The sequence below is a fragment of the Notothenia rossii genome, assembly GCF_949606895.1.
Source record: "Notothenia rossii genome assembly, chromosome: 12".
Classification (NCBI taxonomy): Eukaryota; Metazoa; Chordata; class Actinopteri; order Perciformes; family Nototheniidae; genus Notothenia; species Notothenia rossii.
Genome location: NC_136911.1, coordinates 12,773,773 through 12,796,908, shown reverse-complemented (window position 1 = coordinate 12,796,908; position 23,136 = coordinate 12,773,773). Strand labels below are relative to the sequence as shown.

At 39.4% G+C, this 23,136-nt stretch overlaps 1 protein-coding gene across 2 annotated transcripts in view; it reads left to right on the top strand.

Moving 5' to 3' along the window:
* The window catches only part of LOC307026621 (A-type potassium channel modulatory protein DPP6-like), a 352,894-nt gene extending 331,930 nt beyond the window's left edge, over positions 1 to 20,964 (top strand). For both annotated transcript variants that reach the window (XM_079662165.1, XM_079662164.1), the window contains exons 9-26: positions 518 to 672; positions 755 to 852; positions 1,285 to 1,408; positions 1,487 to 1,525; positions 1,822 to 1,929; positions 2,230 to 2,321; positions 3,069 to 3,116; positions 3,219 to 3,337; positions 4,977 to 5,048; positions 5,954 to 6,061; positions 7,504 to 7,573; positions 8,242 to 8,436; positions 9,417 to 9,471; positions 13,446 to 13,545; positions 14,171 to 14,229; positions 14,329 to 14,401; positions 14,510 to 14,583; positions 19,029 to 20,964. In XM_079662165.1, the coding sequence (XP_079518291.1) occupies positions 518 to 672; positions 755 to 852; positions 1,285 to 1,408; positions 1,487 to 1,525; positions 1,822 to 1,929; positions 2,230 to 2,321; positions 3,069 to 3,116; positions 3,219 to 3,337; positions 4,977 to 5,048; positions 5,954 to 6,061; positions 7,504 to 7,573; positions 8,242 to 8,436; positions 9,417 to 9,471; positions 13,446 to 13,545; positions 14,171 to 14,229; positions 14,329 to 14,401; positions 14,510 to 14,583; positions 19,029 to 19,178 (1,739 nt within the window). In that variant the 3' untranslated portion in view covers positions 19,179 to 20,964. The remainder of the gene's footprint in view (positions 1 to 517; positions 673 to 754; positions 853 to 1,284; positions 1,409 to 1,486; positions 1,526 to 1,821; positions 1,930 to 2,229; positions 2,322 to 3,068; positions 3,117 to 3,218; positions 3,338 to 4,976; positions 5,049 to 5,953; positions 6,062 to 7,503; positions 7,574 to 8,241; positions 8,437 to 9,416; positions 9,472 to 13,445; positions 13,546 to 14,170; positions 14,230 to 14,328; positions 14,402 to 14,509; positions 14,584 to 19,028) is intronic.
* Positions 20,965 to 23,136: the final 2,172 nt, after the last annotated feature.

Below are 23,136 nucleotides of genomic sequence, written 5' to 3'. Positions count from 1 at the left end.
GCTCAAAGGGTGGATGTAAACCTTGCCACATTTAGCTAGAATCTGTGTCCTTTTAAGAGGAGATTCAATAACTCAGTAACTGTATTAGCAGTATTTGATTAAATGTTTTATGATTATCTGGCATTTTTCTTCTGTCACTGGGTACTGTGGGTTTCGACACTTTGTACTGCTCAAGCAACTGTTCATACCGTATTGTTGACTGTTGTGTAATCAAAAACTTCTCAACATAACATCTATAAATCCTGTATGATTCTGCTAACATGCATGCATGAGTAATTTAACGAGCTTCTGTGAACAAAGAGAAAGGCTAAGATAAAGAATACTACTGATGATACCATTTTATACATTTTTAAATAGATTTTCCCCATTCCACCTGTACATTTGTTTAACCCTGAGAAGCAACATTAATATGATTCTGTTGCCTGGAAGAAATATAATCAATATGTGTCTCTGCTGCCTGAGATTTTTTAAATCACTATCATTATGATTGAGGGTGATTTTGTTCTCATTCTTTCAGAGGAGATTTTCCAGTCTCAAATTGCCCATTGGTGGTCCCCTGATGGTGCCAGGTTAGCTTACGCCACCATCAATGACACCCTGGTGCCCAGGATGGAGCTGCCCATGTTTACAGGCACACCCTACCCAACAGGAAAAGAGTACCACTACCCTAAGGTGCACAGTTTTTCCCTTTTAGAATACATATTTTCTTTAGATTTCAGATGTTATATGTCTAATTTCTCCTTCTCCCATTAAGGCTGGTGAGGAGAACCCTGTTATAACCTTGTATGTTGTGAATCTTAATGGCCCACTTCACACCATCGAGATGAGGAGACCTGATGATCCAAGGATGGGGTGAGGCATTCAACTATCAACCAGATCAATCTGCATTCAGTCAAGTGATGCATATTTACACCTCATGCATATTTAATTTAAATTCATATATTCTATCATGTGTTTAATCTCTCTCCATATATTCATTTACTGATGCTGAGTCTTCTAATGATGTTTGTAACAGCATTTTTTTCTCGTGAAAAGATTCTGTACATTTAATTACTTCATTGACATATTTTTACTAAATGGTCCCATAATTAGCGCCAATACACTTAATGCCCTACTCTGTTCGTAGTAATGTTAATTTTTGTATTCCTTTCTTTCTGTGGCTCAGATGTTGCTCTCACATCAAACATTTTCTGCTAGAAACCATAATGGGACATCCCTTTCTACACTGTCAAACATTTTTGTGTCAGTGATTGTTTGTTTTTGTTTTTTTTCTGTGTTTGTCAGTGAGTACTATGTGACCATGGTGAGATGGGCCACCACCACCAAACTGGCCATCAACTGGCTGAACCGAGCCCAGAACATCTCTATACTCACTCTGTGTGAGGCCACAACAGGCGTCTGCACAAAGGTTTGTGTGTGTGGGTGTGTGGGTGTCAAATGAACTCTGGGATGTTTTCATACACTAAATAAAACACCTGTTTTACAGAAACATGAGGATGAAAGTGAAGGATGGCTCCACAGACAGGTAAGAATAATGACTCTTATTATTTATCATGGGAGTTATTGATTATGTCGCACTTGCTTATATTGAACTATTAATTTCTGGAATTAAGTTAAGTTTATCTATATATTCTTATGTTTGGCAAAGCAATTTGAAAACATTCTTAAATTATACATGGTAATTGTGCAAGCTTTAGTACAGAATTGTAATGGGGGACTTTTTTGTGCACTTTTTGCATTTACCAATCCATTTCAATATGTTTTTGTAAACTCTATGTTTCATTAAGTAAAATGTATGAATGATCTCCTCTGTGTCCTCAGAATGAGAAACCTCTGTTTTCCAGAGATGGGCTGAAATTGTTTTTCACCCGTGCCATTCCTCAAGGCGGCAGGGGAAAGTTCTTCCACATTTCCATGTCCATCTCCCAGGTAAGATTATACAGTATGTTAAGAGTCACATTACTATGTTTATTATCCAGTGTTTTTGTATAAGTAATCCATATGTTGGACCTTAATTAACAGTGACTTCAATATTATCAAAATGTTTGTTTTATGCAATTTTGCTAAACCTTATTACTTCGTTACATCAACTTTTAATACCCCACTAGCCTGTGTTATTTTATTTTCATTGAAAACAATATCGTCAAAACTTGCATTGTTTTTAGATGAAGTTATCACCATTCAATAAAAATACTGCAATGTTTGCAATGCTTCTGTTTATCTCCAAAGCCCAACACCAGTACAGACACACTACAGTCCATCACGTCTGGAGACTGGGATGTCACCCAAGTCCTGGCCTATAATGAGGACAGCCAATTGATGTGAGCACCCACAAACCACCACCAGCATCAGTTAAAACAAACCAGCATCACCACCATCCTCACATCTTGATGTCATAATTATATTATTGCTTTATGTAGGTATACATTCTTTACATTTATTATTATCAAAGAAAAGTCTGAAAGTGATGGTTTTATCATTATTCGAGATTTGGCCTGCACACACATTAACAACAAACCTGTTCCTATTGTCTATAATGTTAGCCTAACATATATCATATATATTTTATAATCATAATATGAATGTTTTCACCACAAGGCTGTGCGCCGTTGCGATGACGCAAATTGCGTATCATGTGAATGCAGCTTTATAGTCAAATTGTGTTCTTCTAGCATTTTGTAGAGTTCGACACAATAAACCTCTCCAAATGTACACAGCGTAAAATCACCCTGCTTCTCTTTTGAACCCATGAGAGTTGTGACTCATCTCCATCACTTACATGGTTTCAGACCTAAACATACCTTTGCAAACATGATTTCACATGCACACAGCTGCATTCACCCTAATGTATACACAATGTTAAAGTTACTTTAGAACAACAACATCCAAAACCTCTTGACTCATCTGTCATTTTTACTCCAGCATTCATTTATGAAAATGAGTAGTTTGGTAACTGCTAATGTGTTCCATGTGCCTTTTCCCACTCCTCAAGCTGAGGGATAACCTCTTGTTAAAGCTTGATTCAAATCTGCTTACATTACATTTTTTTCTCTGTTATATCTATGTAGATACTTCTTGAGCACTGAGGACGGTCCTAAGCGAAGACATTTATACAGGTAACAGTCTAGTCTTTAGTGTCAAGAATTGTTGTTTTGAAAGTTGATACAATTTTTCTGATTTAGATTTAGAAGTTAAACGTCATCTTCTTTGCTCCATAGCGCGGACACCTTTGGTTCATTCAATCGACGCTGTCTGTCATGTGCCTTGCCTGACAGCTGTGATTACATCAGTGGGTCTTTCAGCCACAACATGAGCTTTTTCTTGCTCAACTGCAAAGGTAGCTATGACAGCAATGAATCACCCGTCCATTTATTTTGTGTCACCTGTGAATGGTACTAAATTATCATAACTAAAGTCAGATCAAACAGGAAAGGACCATAATGCCATCAAACCCTCTCTAGAGACCCCAGAAATTACTCGATAATCAATTGTCCTTCACCTCATATGTTTGCAATCCAGATCAGCCTGCCTAGAAAGAAATAGGGAGGCTGTTGTTGAATTGCAAGCTGTTTTTAACATTATTCAGACTCAGCTCTCTGAACTAAAGCTTCTTTTAAATGTTGATAAAACCAAGGTAATGCTCTTTTCAAAAGCTAAAAAGACACCAGAGCCTGTTGTAGATATTGTAACTACGCAAGGAATAAAACTTGAAGTGGTTGCCTGTTACAAATACCTTGGTATCTGGCTTGATGATTGTCTCTCTTTTAAACTTCATGTCAATAACCTGCTTAAAAAACGGAGGGTTAGGCTAGGTTTCTTTTACAGGAACAAGTCCTGTTTCTCGCTTGAGGCCAGGAAAAGGCTAGTCACTGTGACATTTTTACCTGTGCTGGACTATGGTGATTTGATTTATATGAATGCACCTGCCAATTGCCTGGTCAAGTTAGATGCTGCGTATCACAGCGCACTGAGATTTGTGACAAACTGTAAAGTATTAACACATCACTGTACCCTGTATGCAAGGGCTGGTTTGCCTTCGCTAACTGTACGGAGGCTCAGTCACGGGTACATTTGTATATACAAAGCCATGTTAGGGAAACTTCCATCTTACATCTGCTCCCTGATCTCATGCCGATTGTAAGTGGCTACTGCCTGAGATCGCATGCTGTGGTTTTATTAAATGTGCCAACTGCTAGAACTGTTGAAGATAGCATTTAGATGCGCAGCTCCTCTGTCTTGGAACAGTCTGCCAATTAAATGGAAACTGAGCAATCTGGTGACACTAAATGTTTTTAAAGCTTGGTTGGATGCTACACAATCGGATGCTGTTGGTACCTGTTCATGTGGGTAGTTATTGTAAATTGTAATCCCTGTAATGATGCTGTATGATGTCCTTTTTGTTGTTCTGTTGTTTTATGTTTTTATGTTTCATGTGGAACCTACTTGAGCAGGTCTCCCTTGAAAAAGAGATCAATGATCTCAAGGGATTCACCTGGATAAATAAAGGTTTGAAATGAAATGAAATGTGAAAAGGCTATATCATTTCCAAAAGGAGGACGAGAGAGTGGGAAGAAGGAAAGGAGGAAGGGTTCAAGTGCCTCAGCTTTACACCATGCGCAACCACAATGTTCCAGCACTGTGTTCCCAATTAGTTTAATCCATTAATCACTGAATTTGCTGTCCCTTCTCCCTCCAATTTGAGGTTTAAGAGCTTATGTTTGAGGGAATTTGCCTGTTTTGCTGGCTTAGGTAAAGAAAAGCTATTTCAGTTTGCATCACATAAATTGAATAAGGAACTAACTTACTAATAAAAACTGCCTCTTTCTCAGACAGAAAAACTAAATGGGATGTCTTTCTCTGTTTTAAAACATTATCCCTTTTAATGTTTAAAACAAGATGTTTAAACCATGCTAAACATTTCCCTGATGTCTCACTGATGTGTTGACAATGACAAAACATTCTGATTTTCTCTTAAGGACGGAACATCCCATTTGTAGCTGTTTACAAGACACAGAGAGATGGAGACAGTGAGACGCATGACAGGGAGAGTAAGTATTTCTACCAACTTTATCACTAATTTGCATTTACAAAACTCTGGATTATGTTAATAACATTATGTGCGACCTTGTGGGCAGTAAAATAATCACTGAAAATGGAAATTACCTTTTCAAAAGGGACAGACGTGGTTCTTTTACAATGGGGAATGACCACCTGCGCCCTGAGTGACTTTTTGTTTACAAGCCAAGTCCAGCATGTTGCTAGTAATCAAATTACTTCTCAGAATGGATTCTCATTAAATTATAACCTGCCCAACATCAATATCAGCAAACAGTAATTTGATTACTACAGTATGCTTGTGTGACAGTCTGTCATCTTCACCTACATGTATATGATGTCCACGCCATGATGTCCACTATGTTAAAACATTCTTGATGTTATTTGGTAGAATATTTGTATTTAGCTTTTGAACTGAGGACTTTGCTTGGGAACCAGAAAGTTGCCATTTCAAGTTCCATTTCAATTTCCAATTATTGTTCCCAAATGTTCACCTACAAAACTAGTGAGTATGCTTTTTTTTAAGGCTTTTTTACATGGAAAAATGTAAATGTATATTGACATTAAGATTAAAAAAGCTTGCATCCATGCAATGCTTATGTTTTGCAGGTAGTGCTTAACATGTTAACAATGAATCCTGGATACAGTTTCAGTTAACATGTTTATTTGCTTTGTATTTGGATAGAGTTCATGATGAAATTTAAAGATGATAAGAGGCTTTGATATAGTGTGGGGATGCTTTCTTCTATGAATTTTACATACATATTTTCAAACTATGCACACTGTAATTTGCTTGACTTGGTTAACAGATATCATACCAACCATCTTACTGTCCAAACCTTAATACAGTTAACTTTGTTTACTGCAACATTATTAGTTAATTTTGTGATTTCTACAGGTATTGCAGAAGTACACAACCTGGAGAGCAATGACAACCTGAGGCTGACCCTGGACTCCATGCAGATGCCCACTGTGGAATACAAGGAGATCAACATTGATGACTACAGTAGGTGTCATGTTTCAAAGCCACAGTCACATTAGTGGACAAGTCCATGTACACAAGTTATCTGATAGTTGTCAGAAACAGACTGTAGAAAAAACCTAGGGTAACAACTTCCAGTCTGGGAATCACTGTTGTTCAGGACAATGTAGTTAACTGCAACGTTTACGTTTTAATATCGATTTGGCATGAGATGATTTACTTCTTCTTACCTATCCAATATCTACGGGGCCTGGAGGGTTCACAGAGAGAGAAATAAATAAAACGTGTCCACGATTTATTAACTTGTGCGCACGAGATGTAAAGCGTGGCCAGGCTTTAAATACAACGAGGCCACGCTTTATTAACTCGTGCGCACTAGTTAATAAAGCGTGGCCAGGCTTTAAATACAACGAGGCCACGCTTTATTAACTCGTGCGCACTAGTTAATAAAGCGTGGCCAGGCTTTAAATACAACGAGGCCACGCTTTATTAACTCGTGCGCAAAAGTTAATGAAGCGTGGCCCCGTTTTGTATATTAAAACGTGTAACTCAGCAGAATGTGAGAAGAGCAGCACCAGCTGCAAAGAGCTGTGCCTTTTACTGGTTACTTCACTGTGTTTCCCTTCATCAGAACCACTGAATAGAGATCGAGGCTGAACACACCTCTACACACATCGAGTATTCCCCCTCGTTTTATGAAGGAGATGTCCTGTCACCAGGGCGCATGATGTGTGTGTGTGTTTGTGCTCAGCTCCGCTCTGTGTGTGCGTGTTCGGTGTGTTTGTGTTTGTCCGACACCACCGGCATTTGTTTTCAAATTACCACGAACAGTAATTTACACTAATCTTTTTCTCCATAGTTATATGTGTATTCCCAAATGAAAGAAATGTGTTTAATCTTAATCTCGATGTAGTGCTATAGTCCTGCCGGAGTGCACCGGAACAAACGACACTATCATAAACAAATGCCCACACACACACACACACACACACGCCCTGGCGACCGGACATTATTCTTCATAAAACTAATACATTTAAATTGAGGCCACGCTTTATTAACTCGTTAATAAAGCGTGGCCTCAATTTAAATAAAACGTGGCCACGTTTTATTTATTTGTCTCTCTACGAACCCTCCAGGGCTCCGTAAATATCACATACCATTGTTAACATGCCCTGCTGACATATATTCCAATGATACATATATATATATATATATATATATATATATATATATATATATATATATATATATATATATATATTCCACTGTACATCCCATCCTCCAAAATCCTCTTCTAGATCTAGATGGTATAGTATCAATACAGTATCAATTAACGTTTATCATGAACTGGTAATACATAAATAAGGTTCAAAATATACGGTAGAGTTTCTCAATTAAAGGAGCATATTTAATGTTTGTTTGCAATGTTATGTTTTGCATAACAGTTGTTTGTATCTACACTACAGCTCTGTCAATGCAGATCCTCAAACCTGCCGGCTTCGTGGACACATCACACTATCCTGTGCTCCTGTTGGTGTACGTATTAGCATATTTTTTCACATACTTGTGTGAAGTACTGGTCTAATCATTTTGACATGGAAAAAGTGTGTGTCCATTAGCAATGCTGACCCAACATGGCTTCCTGGACTGAGTTTTAATCAAGCATATTGTTCTCCACTCTTCTTGGATAATAATAACACTGGGGATAAAGACACTTATCCTAATCCTCCTGTCCACCCCTTTATTTTACTAGCATTTATTTTGTAATTTTATATATCTTTTGCATAATTCTAAACTTTTTAGAAATCACCTTTTGGAATACGCTTGTTTGCATCTCAAGCGCATATGCCTATCTAATAATTACAATTATTTAACTCTATTAAAGTGACTGTCTTGGAACAAGTTATATCTGCTGCATTTTAGCTTTATTTCATCCTAATGCTAATCTGTACATGTTGCCTATTGTCAGTTCACAGATACAGTACCCATAGTAAATAGTAAACCCAAAATTACGAACATAAGAGCAATAATGTATTTGGACAATGACAGGAAACTGCTTATTACCCACAATTTCCAAAGAGAAACCAAATTATTATTTATTCCCAGCGTAATCTTTTGATATAAAGAGAAAAAAAAGAAACAATGCTTTGCCTTAAGCAGTCTTAAATACACTGATCTGGTTGTTTTTGGTTGTTTGTGTGTAGCGATGGGACACCTGGTGGTCAGACGGTGGCGGAGCAGTTCCACTTAGACTGGGCCACAGTGCTGGTGAGCAGCTTCGGAGCGATTGTGGTACGCTGTGACGGACGAGGTAGTGGCTTCCAGGGCACCAACCTGCTCCACCGGATCCAGAATAAACTGGGGTTGTATGAGGAACAGGATCAGAAGGCAGCACTCAAGTATGATATATTTTAACCTTGTCTTGACTTTAAAGCTCCCATGTCATGCTTTTCGGGTTACTACCCGTCCCCTTGTGTGTTATGAAGGTTTTTCTTCATGTAAACGGTGTGCAGAGTCAAAACCCTTAAAGTACACCGTGTAGCGAGTAAAACTCTAACACAGAAAATACCTCCCCAAAACGCCTCGTTGGTGAAACGTCATCATCCATTTGATTCTTCCGGGTACGTGCTTACGAAAGCACGTACCCAGAACTAAATGGGCCAATCCGTGGAGCCGTTACGTTACGTCCGCGGAGCCGTTACGTTAAGCCCCCGCTGATTGGTCCAAATTGACCAATCCACACACACACTCAGTGCATGCAGCTCTGCTGATCTCTCCTCCCTGGCTGCAGGCTGATAACAGACAGTTGGGATCGCGGCAAAATTCTCTCTGCAGACCCATTCTCTCAGCGTTTATCAACCTATAAACCTTTTTCTTACTCAATATCAAGCCACACTTATTGTTTTTATTTCAGCTGTGACTTTGTGTGTTCAGGTTGAGTTTGGCTGTGTTTGGCTGTGTATCGCTAAACAAGGAAATCACACCTCGACGGAGCTTAGCGCGATTCGTACCGACCAATCAGAGCACACTGGGCCCACAGGGAGGGGGGGGGGGGGAGCTGCAGCGAGCCGTTTAGTGGAGAAAGTGAATACTGCTGAATACACATACTTTACAGAGATGTTGTATGCGAAACCACTGTGAGTTTGGAAAATTGCACAGTATTTTTCTATTTTATTATACCTCAACAATGGAATTATGATCAGTGGAAATGGCCATGACATGGGACCTTTAAGTAAACATGAGTACAAATAAAGATTTGGGGCCAGAATTCCTCATGACTCATGGCATGAATCAAACATAACATTATCTATGCTGAGACAGTGTATACAAAAATCAGAATTGTTCTTCCTAACTAGAACCAATGTTTGTTTTTTTGCAGTTTTATTTTGAAAGAGTCCTATGTTGACAAAACCAGAGTTGGAGCTTTTGGAAAGGTAAGAATAGTCTTTGTGTGAAAATATAATCATGCATGTCTTCGTTAATATCCAGGTTGTACTATTTGTTCTTGGGGTTTAACTTCAGAAACAAAATATGTTGCAGCATTTCCAAAACAAAATTATTCCACATGCATAAGTTAAAAGTATCGCAGTATTATCAGTAAAAGAAAAAAAAATAGTAACCATCATATGTCTTGTGAGAACCACATTGTGGCAGTGTGTTGTGGTTAGAGCACCGGCTGCCGCAGAGATGGTAGTGGCTCATCCGGAGGCCAGACAGGTGATCAGAATCAAGTAATGACTCACTAAATAAAAGCATGCTGGTAACCTGCTTCTCAGAATCAAAAAGCAGTATTTTGTCTCATCTGGACGTTTTACGTCCAGGGGGATGGAACGATTGCTCCCCTGAGCCGAAGATCAGCGCACTAACGCATTGAACCAAAGCCTCCCTACTTACACTTTCTGACATATTTATGATCCGCCAGCAGATGTTATATATACGGTATATGTGTATTTATTGTAAACTTCTTAGGCCTTAACATCTTTCACTGTGTATATCACAATTCAAACATGATTTAAAAAGCTTAAGAAACCCCATACCGCTCAGTCACACTGTGAAATGTTTACCTTTTTTTTTTAAATCTTTTAACGGTACCACTTTACAATAAGACTAGCCTTATAAAGGGTTTACGAATAGTTTGTAATTCATTAATTAATTAAGTTGTGAACACTTTATAAGTCATTAATAAGCTTTTATAAGAAATGAGATAAACAGGACAACTGTGACCGGTTGTTTGCCAAATAGGGAGCCAACATTTATCTGTACTGCTAAGCCTTACGGCCCGTCTACACTACAGGCATCGAAAAATGCTTTCAACGCTTCGCCCATTCACTTGAATGGGGTGACGTATAAGATTTTTAATCTTCGCCGAACTGCATTGTGGGGAGCATGGCATGGCTTTGCAAGCATCACGAGCATCTATCGGCATCAAAAGTTGAACAATGTTCAACTTTTGAGGCTCAATGCTTGGCATCAGCCAATCAAATCCCGTTTATGCAAATCCCGCCAGTGCAAGCGCTAGCCAATCAAACCGCGTGCAAGCTGGGAGAGCCAGACCGCAGTTCATTTCCTCATATTCCAAACCAGATATTACGGTAGCAAATCACCCGGTTCTTTACGACCAGAACTATTTACAGGGATACAAACCGGAGGAACCAGGCATGGAGGGAGGTGGCAGAGACAGTGGGTGAAACTGGTAGGTTTTTTGCCTGTTTGGAGAGTTTATATCCAGTTTACTTCGTTTTAACATTGCTATTGCTTTGTATGTCGGGGGCGGGAGATTCATGTAATTGGTTGTTGGTCGCGTTGCTCGCAAAAAATTGCCAAACTTCAGACACGCCCAGCTTCAAGATTTTTTGATGCCTGTAGTGTAGACGGGCCGTTATATTGGCTTCCTAGCTTACTTCATCTTCTTCATCAGCCAGCATCCTTGGTATCTGTTGTTCACTGAGTTGATTCTCGCTAAGTAGCCAATATAAGGCTTAGTCATCTTGCCAAATAGTGAGCCTGTTTGGCAAGATGTATAGAACTGGTTTATAAATGGTTGTTAATGATTAATAAAGTGTTTACAACCTAATTCATAACCTAATTATAAACCCTTTATGAATCCTTTATAAGGGAAGTCTTATTGTAAAGTGGTACCCTTTTAACAGTAAAAAAGTAACTTTCCTATTTTGCCTTTTTGTTTATTATAATGTTGATTGTTCAAAAAAAGCACTTTGGCAAGTTAAGGTATAACTTTTAAAACGCTTAATAAGCAACGTAACTGTCATGATAAGCAATTCTGGGTCAAGGCCAGTTGTCTCTGTGAACGGACGATTGTTGTGTCACGGTAAATGTTGGGCCGCAAGGTATTGTGGGACATCATTTTCTCCTTTCCTTTCGTAAAGGTCAGTCCAGTGCTTCCTGCCTCGTTGCGGGGAAATTATACAGATGGCTAGTCCGCCCCTGAAAATGTCTATGCAAATGTTATTATTAATAATAAAGATGACTTTAGTTGCATTGAACTGATCTTTTTAATAACTTGTACTTACAATTTAGTGAGAAACATGGGCTTGTGCTTGAGGATCTTTGTCATTCTGAGAGGGAGGCAACTGCAGTTATTACACGTTTTGAAATATGTGTAGCCTAACTCTGTTAATATAAAGCCCACATTGCTCAAACGTTGTTACTTTTCCTAAAATTAGTATTTTTTTATTTATTTTGGGGCGTGGGGAATGAAGAGAAAAAAATATATGAACATTTCATGAGCATGGGATTTTGACCCCTCAAATAAACATATGCATAATGCTGCGCTATACTTTGCGGCCACACGCCTTTGCCAAGCAACACTTATTGTTTAGGTCCTTTGATAAGCAGGCAGTAATATCATTAACTAGAACTAGCTAGATCTGATATATTTGGACATAAACGCGAGTCAAGTCTAACCGGACGCGAGAGAGGGATCAGAGATCAGATCAGCTGCTGCTGACGGAGAACACGCAGCTCTGCATCATCACGGCTCCGCCGCTGTGACGAACCGTTGAGCGGAGAGAGAGAGGAAAAGAGAGCACCCCGTTTATTTTTCCCCATTTTATTATCCTGAATTACTGTAAACTTTAGAAGAAAGTAGTTAATCTACTATTAGTAGTTTGTTTAAATGCATTAATTACGTTTTTTTTTCTTTAACATAAAATAAATCTCACATACCCCCTGCAGTACTCCAACGTACCCCTAGGGGTCTGCGTATCCCCATTTGAGAACCACTGATCTAGAGAATTTGAACAGCTCTTATCATTGCTGCCACTTAGGTGCTTCTGTGTCATTTAACTCGGTTAGGAACCTTCCTAAGCTAAACTGACCATTTGCAACCCAGAAGCAGGTTACCAGCATGTTTTTTTTTACCCATTACCTGAGTCAGATCACCTGGCTGGTCTCCAGCCGAGCCACTCCCATCTGTCCAGCAGCCTGCGTTATAATCACACCCAACTGCCACACGTATATATCTCTAAAAAGTAAACCTTTCAGAAGTTCTGACACGAAAAATATTTTCAAGGGGTTTTAACACTAGAACCACCAGGGGTCGCTGTATACCTAAAACCCCCAACGGATAAAATGTACCCGCTGCATGCATTGATTTTCAAGGTACAATGTTCCTTTATTTATCATAATAGAAGACAGGGTTCACAGTGAGTTTTGATCGCACAGTGATGAAACTTATACCAATAAAATCGGTGGACTCTCTCAGCTTTCATATGATATATAGTGCAGATAGCATGAAGTATAAAATATTGCTGTGTCTCTATCTCTCTCTCTATCTATCTATAACTATCTATCTATCTATCTACCTCTCTCTCTCTATCTCTATGAGGAACCGCAGTAAACAACAGGCGTTGCTATAGCAACACGTCATGTTTATACTAACGCGCAAGAATCACTGCATTTTCTATAAGGTAAATATTACAAGCTGGCGCTTATTTGGCAATTTTTGTCAATCTGACTTGATATTGACCATTTTTAACAAATGAGGGTGCTACATACAGTAACAGACTTTCAGGAAAATTCACGGACTGGGAGACTTGAATATTTTATTGAAAAAAAGTTACATACAATCAAGAAACAGCTGCGGTTTATATGTACGTTCTAGTGTTAAATAGTTATAGTAGCCTACAGTAGAATCTTTTTTCTAAACCCATAAAGGAAAAATGTATCCTTTGGTATATTGCAAACATTCAAAATCAACTTTGGAATTGTGTGGTTTTCACTCTACAGGGAGGGTAGGAAAAATTATAAAAGGAAAAGTAACTAAAGCTGTAAGACAAGTAGAGTAAAAACCTGCATTACATTTAAGTACAAGCATTTCAAATATTGAATTGAGTGCACTCAGTACATTCCTCCTCAGGTAATAACATGCATGTTTATTGTACCTCAGGTATATGGAGGCTTTGTGACCAGCCGTTTGGTCCGGGGCGATGAATCCCCTGTAAAGTGTGCTGCTGTCCTCTCACCCATTACAGACTTTGAATTATACGGTAAGCTGTTTTTGTGGCAGAACTTTGTTTTACTTTCAAAAAGCTATCTCTGCATATTCATCTAGGCAGTGTTGTCAGAAAGTAGAAGGACATATATATATATAATCTCGCACTTTGAGATATGCATCTGGGAGTTTTGTCGCTTTGTACGTGTATGTGAAAAAGGAGCTCAATCATAATGTGGCAAGTTAACAACAGCAACCTCACATAAGCTAACAAAGGAATGAAATTTGTGAAAAGTATAATAGTGTGTGTTGAAAGTGACGCAAAATGAGAGACGGTAGTCTGTTAGCTGTACCAAGTCAGGACACTGCAAATTAAGGAAGAAGTTGGAAGCACAGCGTGACTGATTTCCTATACATTGGATTTCTCTGTGTTTGCCAGAGGGGTGAATGGCATGCAATGATCATTTGTAAAATTGGAATGCAAATTAAGACAGTCCACAACTGCTTGGAGACTAAATAATATCTAGAAGGGTGATATATTTGAATTTTTAAAAAATGGAAAAGTGTACTTCTTACCTTTTTAAAATGGCCAAAGAAAAGACAGAAATTACTTGTCGAAATGTGTTATTTATATGAAGTTTTGATACCCTTTGGTAATTGAAACCCTCTTAACCCTGTAGCATCTGCATTTTCCGAGAGATATCTTGGGCTGCCTAAACCTGATCCGAGGGCATACACAGTAAGATTTCATTTTAATTCTGATTTTTCAAATTCCGTCATAATTATTGTCGTATTTCATTTAATCTTATGTGTTGCTGTGTGTCTCATTACTCCTCAGATGGCAAATTTAGCACACAAAGCATCTCAGTTCATGGATAAGAAGTTTCTTATAATTCATCCAACGGCTGATGGTAGGACAAAGATGTTCAAAACCATATATCTATTATCTAGTTTTCAACATTACATGAAGTAAAAAAATCCCTGAAATGTTGTCATATATATCATTATATTTTTTCCAGAAAAGGTTCATTTCCAACATACAGCAAAATTCATCAGCCAGCTCATAAATGAAAAGGCCAACTATACGTTACAGGTATGTGGTTTTACGTGTGTATTCCTCTGTAATTTTAACTCCTGCTGATGACAATTTCTCTGCCTGGTTCAGTTATTTGCCAACCACTGGGAGTTCTTTGATCACAGTGGGATCCCACAGCAGTCTGAGGAGTATCCCTCCCAATGCCTTCATTCCACATCATGAGATTATCAGACCCACCTTTGTAGGCATCCCGCATTAACACCAGGACTAATCAATTTAGGATACGATAACGAGCTGATTTTGGACTGATAGAAGGGTTACAGAGCGCACAGCATCTGTATCACCTTTCTACTCATGATATCTCAATGCAAATGGTTTCTATGGATAATCAAAAGTACTTTTTTCTGATCCCACACAATATTTGACAAAAATCATGCAGTTTTTTTAATTCAATATAAATGTGGTTTGTTTTGCCTATTTTAAAAATGGTTAATTTGAATATTTCTGCAAGCTGGCTTGGGTCCCTAAAATGCAGTGCCGTTGCAGGATTTGCGTGAAAAGTTTGCATTTGGATGAAACCCTGAAGTGCCTGAAAATATTCAGACGTATAACAGTGCACACACACATCCTATACCGGTTTCCCTTGATAAATCATTCTGAACTCGAAATATGGCGGACCTTTTGCAGGCTTAATTAAACGCCTATCAATAGTAAATTAAACGACCATTATTAATATTCATTTACACTGACTGCATGAAGTCAATCGTAGGAAGGAAGGAACATAATATATGAGAAACTGTCACTAATGAACTTGGAATCATGACGAGTTGGACACAGGTGGGCAAAACGCACAAGATGAATCAGATAACGTTATTTTTCACCCTTAAACCAAATGCATTGAATAGCAGAATAATAATAATACAAAAATAACTTAATTTATATTGGACCTTTTTAAAGAACCTGATTGCAAAGTCTTGAGCAATAAAACACATAATTATACAATAGTGAAACCATTCACTAGTATCTGCATGACCTATTGAAAACGGAATCAGTTTAAAACATATACTGTACATATATATATTTAAACCTATACAGTCTTCGATTTTAAAGTGATTTTGTAGTACTGTACACTTTTGTTACTTGTGAAAATAATCTTCATTATATTGCTTATATTATTATAGCCTTTATTAGATCCAAACGCTTTTTTGTGGGGGCAATGGCTTATTAGGGTCTGAGACCTAGGTCGGCGAAGACCCTATTGAAATCGGTCGTGCAGCGACTGATAAACCTGCGAAGAACACCCAAAAACAGGGAAAACGACCGGCAAAAGCACAGAAAAGGTTCGGAAATCATGGCGGCTGATAGGCCGCGTGAGCCCACGTGACTGCAACTCGCATAATTGATATCGTTATGATCAATTTAGTTTGGTTCCGGAACTTTGCGTAAAAAATTGCGTAGGCCACGCCCACTTCCGTTTTTAACGTTAACTCCCCCTACTTTAACTTTCACGTAAACGAACAAAACTCGATACGCATATCTAGGGTGCGGAGACAAACCAAAAAGCCTCTTGGAGGGGTATAAAATAACGTACAGGAAGTCGGCCATTTTGAATTTGGCGTTGGAAAAACGCGATTTATCACGTTTTTCCGAACGACTCGAAATTCGTTGGGTATTATCTCGAGACATGGGTGGCAAATTGTTATCACGCAGTTTTTTTTACTTTTGCACGGCGTATCTGTGATTTGGCGCCAAAGTTCGCGTTCGCTCGATGCTAGGCGGTCCCTCGACATGGAACACGATGATGTCATAACGCCAACTGACAAGCTCAGAACGCCACCAAACTTCACATGATGGTTAACACTGCAGCCCTGAACAGCTCTAGGTCAAATCTGATGTTACTTAATTTGCCGTTACCATGGCAACGGATCCTTCGCCATAAAACACGGTGCCGCTGTAACTCCAATGGACACGGTCCCATCGTCCCCCAATCTTCACTTTTATATCACCGGCCCATGCCTCAACAGCTCTAAGTGAAATCTGAGATCTCACCTTATGCCGTTTCTATGGCCAAATCCTTCGCCAAAAAATACGATGTTGTTGTAGTTCAATGGAAAATCGTCCAAACGGCGCCAGATTTCAGACTATCATTAATGGTCCGGCCCTCAACAGCTCTATGCCAATTAGGAGATGTCATCATATGCCGTTTCCATGGCAACGCGTCCCTCGCCAAAAAACCTGGGGTTGTTGTAATTCAATGGAAAATCGTCCAAACGGCACCAGACTTCAGAATATCACTAATGGTCCGGCCATCAACAGATCCCTCGCCATGAAACACGGTGTTGTCCTAACTCAATGGAAAATGGTCCAAACTGCACCAGACTTCAGACTATCATTGATGGTCCGGCCCTCAACAGCTCTCCGCCAATTATGGGATGTCACCATATGCCGTTTCCATGGCAACACATGCCTCGCCATAAAACACAATGTTGTCTTAAGTCAATGGAAAATGGTCCAAACTTCACCAGACTTCAGACTATCATTAGTGGTCCGTCCCTGAACAGCTCTATGCCAATTATGGGATGTCATCATGTGCCGTTGCCATGGCAACAGATCCCTTGCCATGAAACACAGTGTTGTCCTAATTCAATGGAAAATCGTCCAAACGGCACCAGACTTCAGATGATGGCTAATGGTCCGGCCCTCAACACCCCAAAAGCTGTTGCCATGGCAACACACCCCTCGCCGTTGAGCACCATATTGCTATAAGTCCTGTGTAAACAGTCAAAAACTGTTCAAACTTTACATATATGCTAACCGTCAAGCCCTCGAGACATATATGTGTCAGTGTTGAGATTTCCTCAAATTTCGTTGCTATGGTAACACGGTTTTCTCAGAACTCCAGTTAACATGCTCCAAACGGCACAAAACTTCACAGGTTTTATAACGATGCGGCCCTCAACACATCTAAGCATATTATGGGGTAGGGGTTTCACAACTACCAATATTTACTAGTCGACTAGTATTTCAAAATAGTAGTCGACTAGTCGACTAGTCGTTACGTCATAATAGAGACACACAAAGAGAGGTTTACAACTGTATTTTCTATTGGAACTCATACAGTAACATTAAACACTGCATTTTAATTTTTGTTACATGGCTGAGTAAATAACAAACACTGGACTCACCAAAATCGACAGCAAAAAACTCTTGTTTACATAAATGCCACATAAATCCAGTGCGCAACAGCGCATTGCGCAACACTTTATTCGCTGTCCTCCACGATAACGTCCACCTTTCCATATTTTTGGTTTGAACACCAACGCATCGACATGTGAGGGAAGGAGGCTTGACCGCTTTCGGGTGACAGTGTTGCCTGCCAGGGAAAAAACCCTCTCACTCGGGGTGCTTGTGGCTGGAATAGCCAGGTAGCTCCTCGAAAGCGGGGGAAGCGGTGCACGTTTTCTGCCCACCACTCCAGTGGATTATCCATTGTGGGGATATGCGGTGTCCGCTGGCAGTAATCCCGTAGCTCATCATCCGCATCACTGTTGACCCGTGTTTTCTTGCTGTCCGTTTGCCTCTGTTCAGTGCTGACGCCGGTCCGTTGCTCACTGGTGCTAGCATTACTGCTAGTGCTAGCTGTCGGCAGCGGGTGTTTCATCTTCAGATGGTTGCGCATAGCAGATGCATTTGTATTGTACTTCAGTACAGCTGTACACAACTGACACTTCACTTTGGAGTTGGTTACATCTTCGTTGAAGTACTGCCATACATAAGAATGTCGGACGTGTTTTGTAGCATTTTGCAGCACCTCGTTTACCTCCATTTTTTCCCACGACTAGTCGACTAGGGCCTACAGCGCCGACTAGTGGTAAAGGTAGTCGACTAGTCGACTAGTCGATTAGTTGGTGAAACCCCTATTATGGGGTGTCATCAAATGCCGTTGCCATGGCGACAGATCACCCGCCATCAAACACAATGTTTGTGTTACTGCTGTAACTCAAAGACATTGTCCGATTGGCCTGAAACTTCCCACGTTTGCCAACGGCCGAGTTCTCGAGACACCTAGACACACACGTCGACGTGCGGACAACAGCCTGCGGAGCGTTGAAGACCCGCTCAACGCTGCTTGCAGCTTTAATTATCTTTTTTTTCAAATTAGCCCTTTATATCTATTCATACTAAATATGTACGAGGTAATATTTCCCTTTTTTGTTCACTATTTCTCACTGGTTCTCTCTCCTTCCATCTTTCTGCCATCAGTTTCACAGTTTAAAATTTCTCCAGTTAATCTGCAAATGTATTTGGATCAAAGTGTCCGTGGAGGACCCTCAATTGTCCCGTCAAGATTGTTTTATATAAATCGTAAACTTTTCTTGGATACAAATGAAATATATCTAACCATATAAAATATAATTATGTGCAATAGTAGTCACTGATATGTCTGTGACAGACAATTATGTAAAAAGCAGTGTCTCACTCACCTTTTCTTTGGATCTCAGATCTACCCTGATGAAGGCCACTTCATTCACAGTGAGGCAACACAGCAGCACCTCAGCCAGTCCCTGGTGAACTTCTTCGAGGAATGCTTCAGGCTACCAGAACGAGTGTTCGAGGAGGCCCTGGAAGAGGAGAGCGAAGATGAGGGCTAGCTTTGCCTGAGGCTCATGTGCCCCTAATCCTTACTATTCATGCTACCTTACCTCCATCCTGTCCCTGTGCCCAAGCACAACACTGGAATACAATTGTCCACAATATGCAACTCTTGTCTGTTCTCACCTAATCTAGTATTTGGACACCCTGTGTCCGCATTCTGAACCTGAGACTGCCGCTACAGCAGATGACGGATATAGCCCCACATCCATCCTTTCATCTTCTGCCCTGAAATCCAAATGGCCCTTGAGAGAGCCAACAACAAAATAAAATGTACTGATTGATTAAACTTTACAGCAGGTTGGACTGGCTCCTTAAAAGCAAAGAAGACGGAGCATCAGCTTTCACACAGACTTTCAAGCTTTGAGGACAAGGGACACCTTATAGCACATAACTTGTGGGCTTGTATATTATTAAAAATCAGACGCCAGGTGAAGAACACTGGTTAACAGTGTTCAGAGTGTCTGGAATTGTCGCGATACAGGAAATGTTACTATTTTTAAAGTTGTCAAGAACTTTCATGTTGGACTGTGGATGTGTCTATTGTTATTACAGTTTGTAAAATAGCACACAAACATTCACTCGGATATTATAGATATATTTCATTTGGTATGCATGTTTGCCCTGTTTTTCATCTCGTACCCTCTATTTTTTGTTTTTCAGTGATGCTGGCTATGTTTAACACTGTTTTGCAGTTTTATCAAATGTTTGTTTTCAAAAACAGAAGCATCAACTTGTTTAAGTCACTGTGCCTTACTTTGTCAGAAAACCTTCATAAGTGGGACTTCATTTATGAAATATAGGTAATTTTTTTAGGAATGGCGTGTTTTTGGGAAGTAAACCTATTAACTTCTTCTTGAGAGTTGGAAGAGACAATGTGTCCACTCTTATTCAATCATGAAGTGTAACGACTAATAGCAAGTGAAAACAGATAGACTAGCTTTGTGAAAAAATTGAAAAATAGCTCCTCTGACACTCTTTTCAGTTGTTCACTTAACCAAAAGTGTAAAAACTAGAAGTTGTCATTTTATGAGATATAAATAAAAGTGGTATTTATCTTTTCATCTAACTCTCATGAAGAGTGAATATGTATTATTCCCAAAATAGCAGCTGTTATATTAAAAACATATGAATGAAATTGATACTTCTTAATGTTAGCTAGGCGTAATTTGTGATTGACATACTGAAGGAATTTTAAAGTTTCACATACAAAATATTAACCATTCTCTAGAAATATTCCCAATGGTCTCATGCCAAAATGTACAGAATCTGCATGCATCATTGCTTATAAGAAGTCTGGGAATGGTTGATGAAGGAAATGTATTAACCAGTACAGAAACAGCTGTGTTTTATTGAAAGTGCTTTCTCATTTACCCTAGGTTTACATGAGTGGATACATATTTCAAGGTTGAAGGCAAGCCTGAGCAATGTTATAATTATATATTGGGGTAAAACGGTCTAATGCAGAAAACAGGGCTTACGAACTGATACATTCTGAAGTACAATAACACATTTTATTTGAATTCCATTTGTGTTACGTTCCAGTGCATGTAAAGATTTTATTTGCAGCCCTATCCATGATAGCTCTGTTCCAGATGGTAATTTTGACATTTTGAAGGTTCCTCACTGGATTTCATAAATTACATTTCCCGTGTTATTGTGATTGAGATCCCAGTCTCGTCAACTTGATGTGTAAATGTTATTCAAATATAATTTTATTCTAAAAAGAGAAAATAAACAATATTACCTGAGTGTTATTGTGCATAAAGCATTTTGGAAGTTAAATTTGACTATTCATTTCTGTTCTCCTGTTGCTGTCCTTGAATTGAGCTGAAAGTGGACCTTATTTCCAATGGCATTAGGACCTTTCTCGCCAGTTGTTGACATTTTCAAGAAGCTCAACTTTGTTATCCAAAGCATAGGAGGAGATTGTGGCATGAAAGGTACATGTTAGAATAAAAAAATAGATATTTTATCAGCCTTAAATGTTTTTGGCTCATCTGTTTCATTGTGAATTTTGAAAGCTGTGGTGATTTTTTGGAACGAACAAAGAACACAACATTTACATATACAGTATCAATGTATAAAGTTATTAAAATCTGTTAGGAATCTTGACTCAATAGTATGAGGACTCAAATGCACAACCCAGAGACATAAAAGGTTTGAAGAAAATAATCTTTACTTTGCAAAAACAAAATCACTCTTCCAGAGGATATAACAAACTGTCAAAAGTAAAGCGCTCACAAGGAGGATAAAAGGCAAAACACTGAGTCCTTTAAATTATGGCTTGGATCTGGCTTCATGGAACGAACGAACAATATGAACCGACAACTAACAAGGGGAGACAAGACAATATATACATGAGGTAAGTTGGCACCATTATACATCCATGGTTGGCACAGGTGGAAACAATCAGGGCAGACGCTGACGATGGCGGGAAAAATAACCAAAGCAGGAAATAACAGGACCTGGAATGAGACATGAGCCTCATCTCAATACCCCTCCTTGGCCCCGTCTCAGGTCGACTATTTTAATTTCCTCGCTCCTCGGTCCTCGGTCTCACCGGAAGTTGATATGTCTGCGCCATCTTGAGTACCGTCCCATGGCTCTTATTTCTGCCGGATGACCGAGTATCGAGGAGCGATAACCGAGGAACCACCAGACCATCCACCGATGAAATCCTCAGACACTCGCCCCACCCCCTTACTGTGTATTGTATATTATATATATATATATATATATATATATGTATATATATATATATGTATATATATGTATATACATATATACATATACATATATACAGATGGAGCGATTCATTTCGGACAGTTTGAAACGCGAGGGCAGTGATTGGTACGTGATCTGCCCTCGCTCAAGGGAAAACCTCCAGCTTGACTTGAGACCGCCCCCGTGATAGATAAATGTATTTATAATGAAGCCAGCTGCAAGTCACGACTTCGCAGTGGATTATGGGAAGTAGCGGTGTCAAAACTGTCAACGTGCTGAAGCAGTGTTTTCTGGGAGAGGTCAGAGAGGGAAACGGACGGAGGAAGCCGGAAGAAGAAAGTGAAGTTGGAGACACGCTGCAGAAAGTTCAGAGAGAGTCGGAAATCATCGAAACATACAGAAACGGTAGCATTGGACTGGTTAGCATAAACTGTACATTGACTGTATCATCATGTCAACCAGCTCAGATGGGACCCAAAGAGCTGATATGGAATGGGAGGAAACCAAAGCTGTGAGGAAGAAAAGGGCTTTGAGGGAAAAAGTTAGCAGACCAAGAACACAAAGTTGGTCGGATTGGTCGAGTGGAGCAGGCTTAAACAAAAAACCAAAAGGCAGTCAAAATGAAAAACAAGCAATTTCGAATACAGAACTAGAGCAGGAGTGGAAAGTTATAATAGAATTCAACCGGGATGGTGGGCATTACCACCCGATTCAACTGACAAAATCAATTGAGAAAGAAATGGGTAAAATCAAATTTGCCAAGTTTATGAATAACAAACGAGTTTTGATACAAGCAACCAGCAAGCAACAGCAGGGAAAAATACTTAAAATGACGACACTCAGTGGGGAAAAAATAAAGGCTCATATCCCAGGAGCAATGGCAATGTTGAGAGGAGTCATATCTGGAGTTCCACTTAATATGTCTATGGATGATGTTAAAAAGGAGAATAAAGGAGGAAAAGTTATTGAGGCAAACAGACTTATGAGCAAAAGAGATGGCACATTGAAGGAAACACTTTCAGTAGTTATTCAGTTTGAGAAAAATATACCGAAATCTGTGCAAATAGGATACATGAACTACAGTGTGAGGGAATTCATCCCAAAACCACTTAGATGCTATGCATGCCAAAGAATGGGACACACAGCAATGCAGTGTAAAGGAAAACTAAGGTGTGCGAGATGTGGAGGCCAACATGAGTATGGGAAATGTGAAAAAGAGGCAAAGATGAA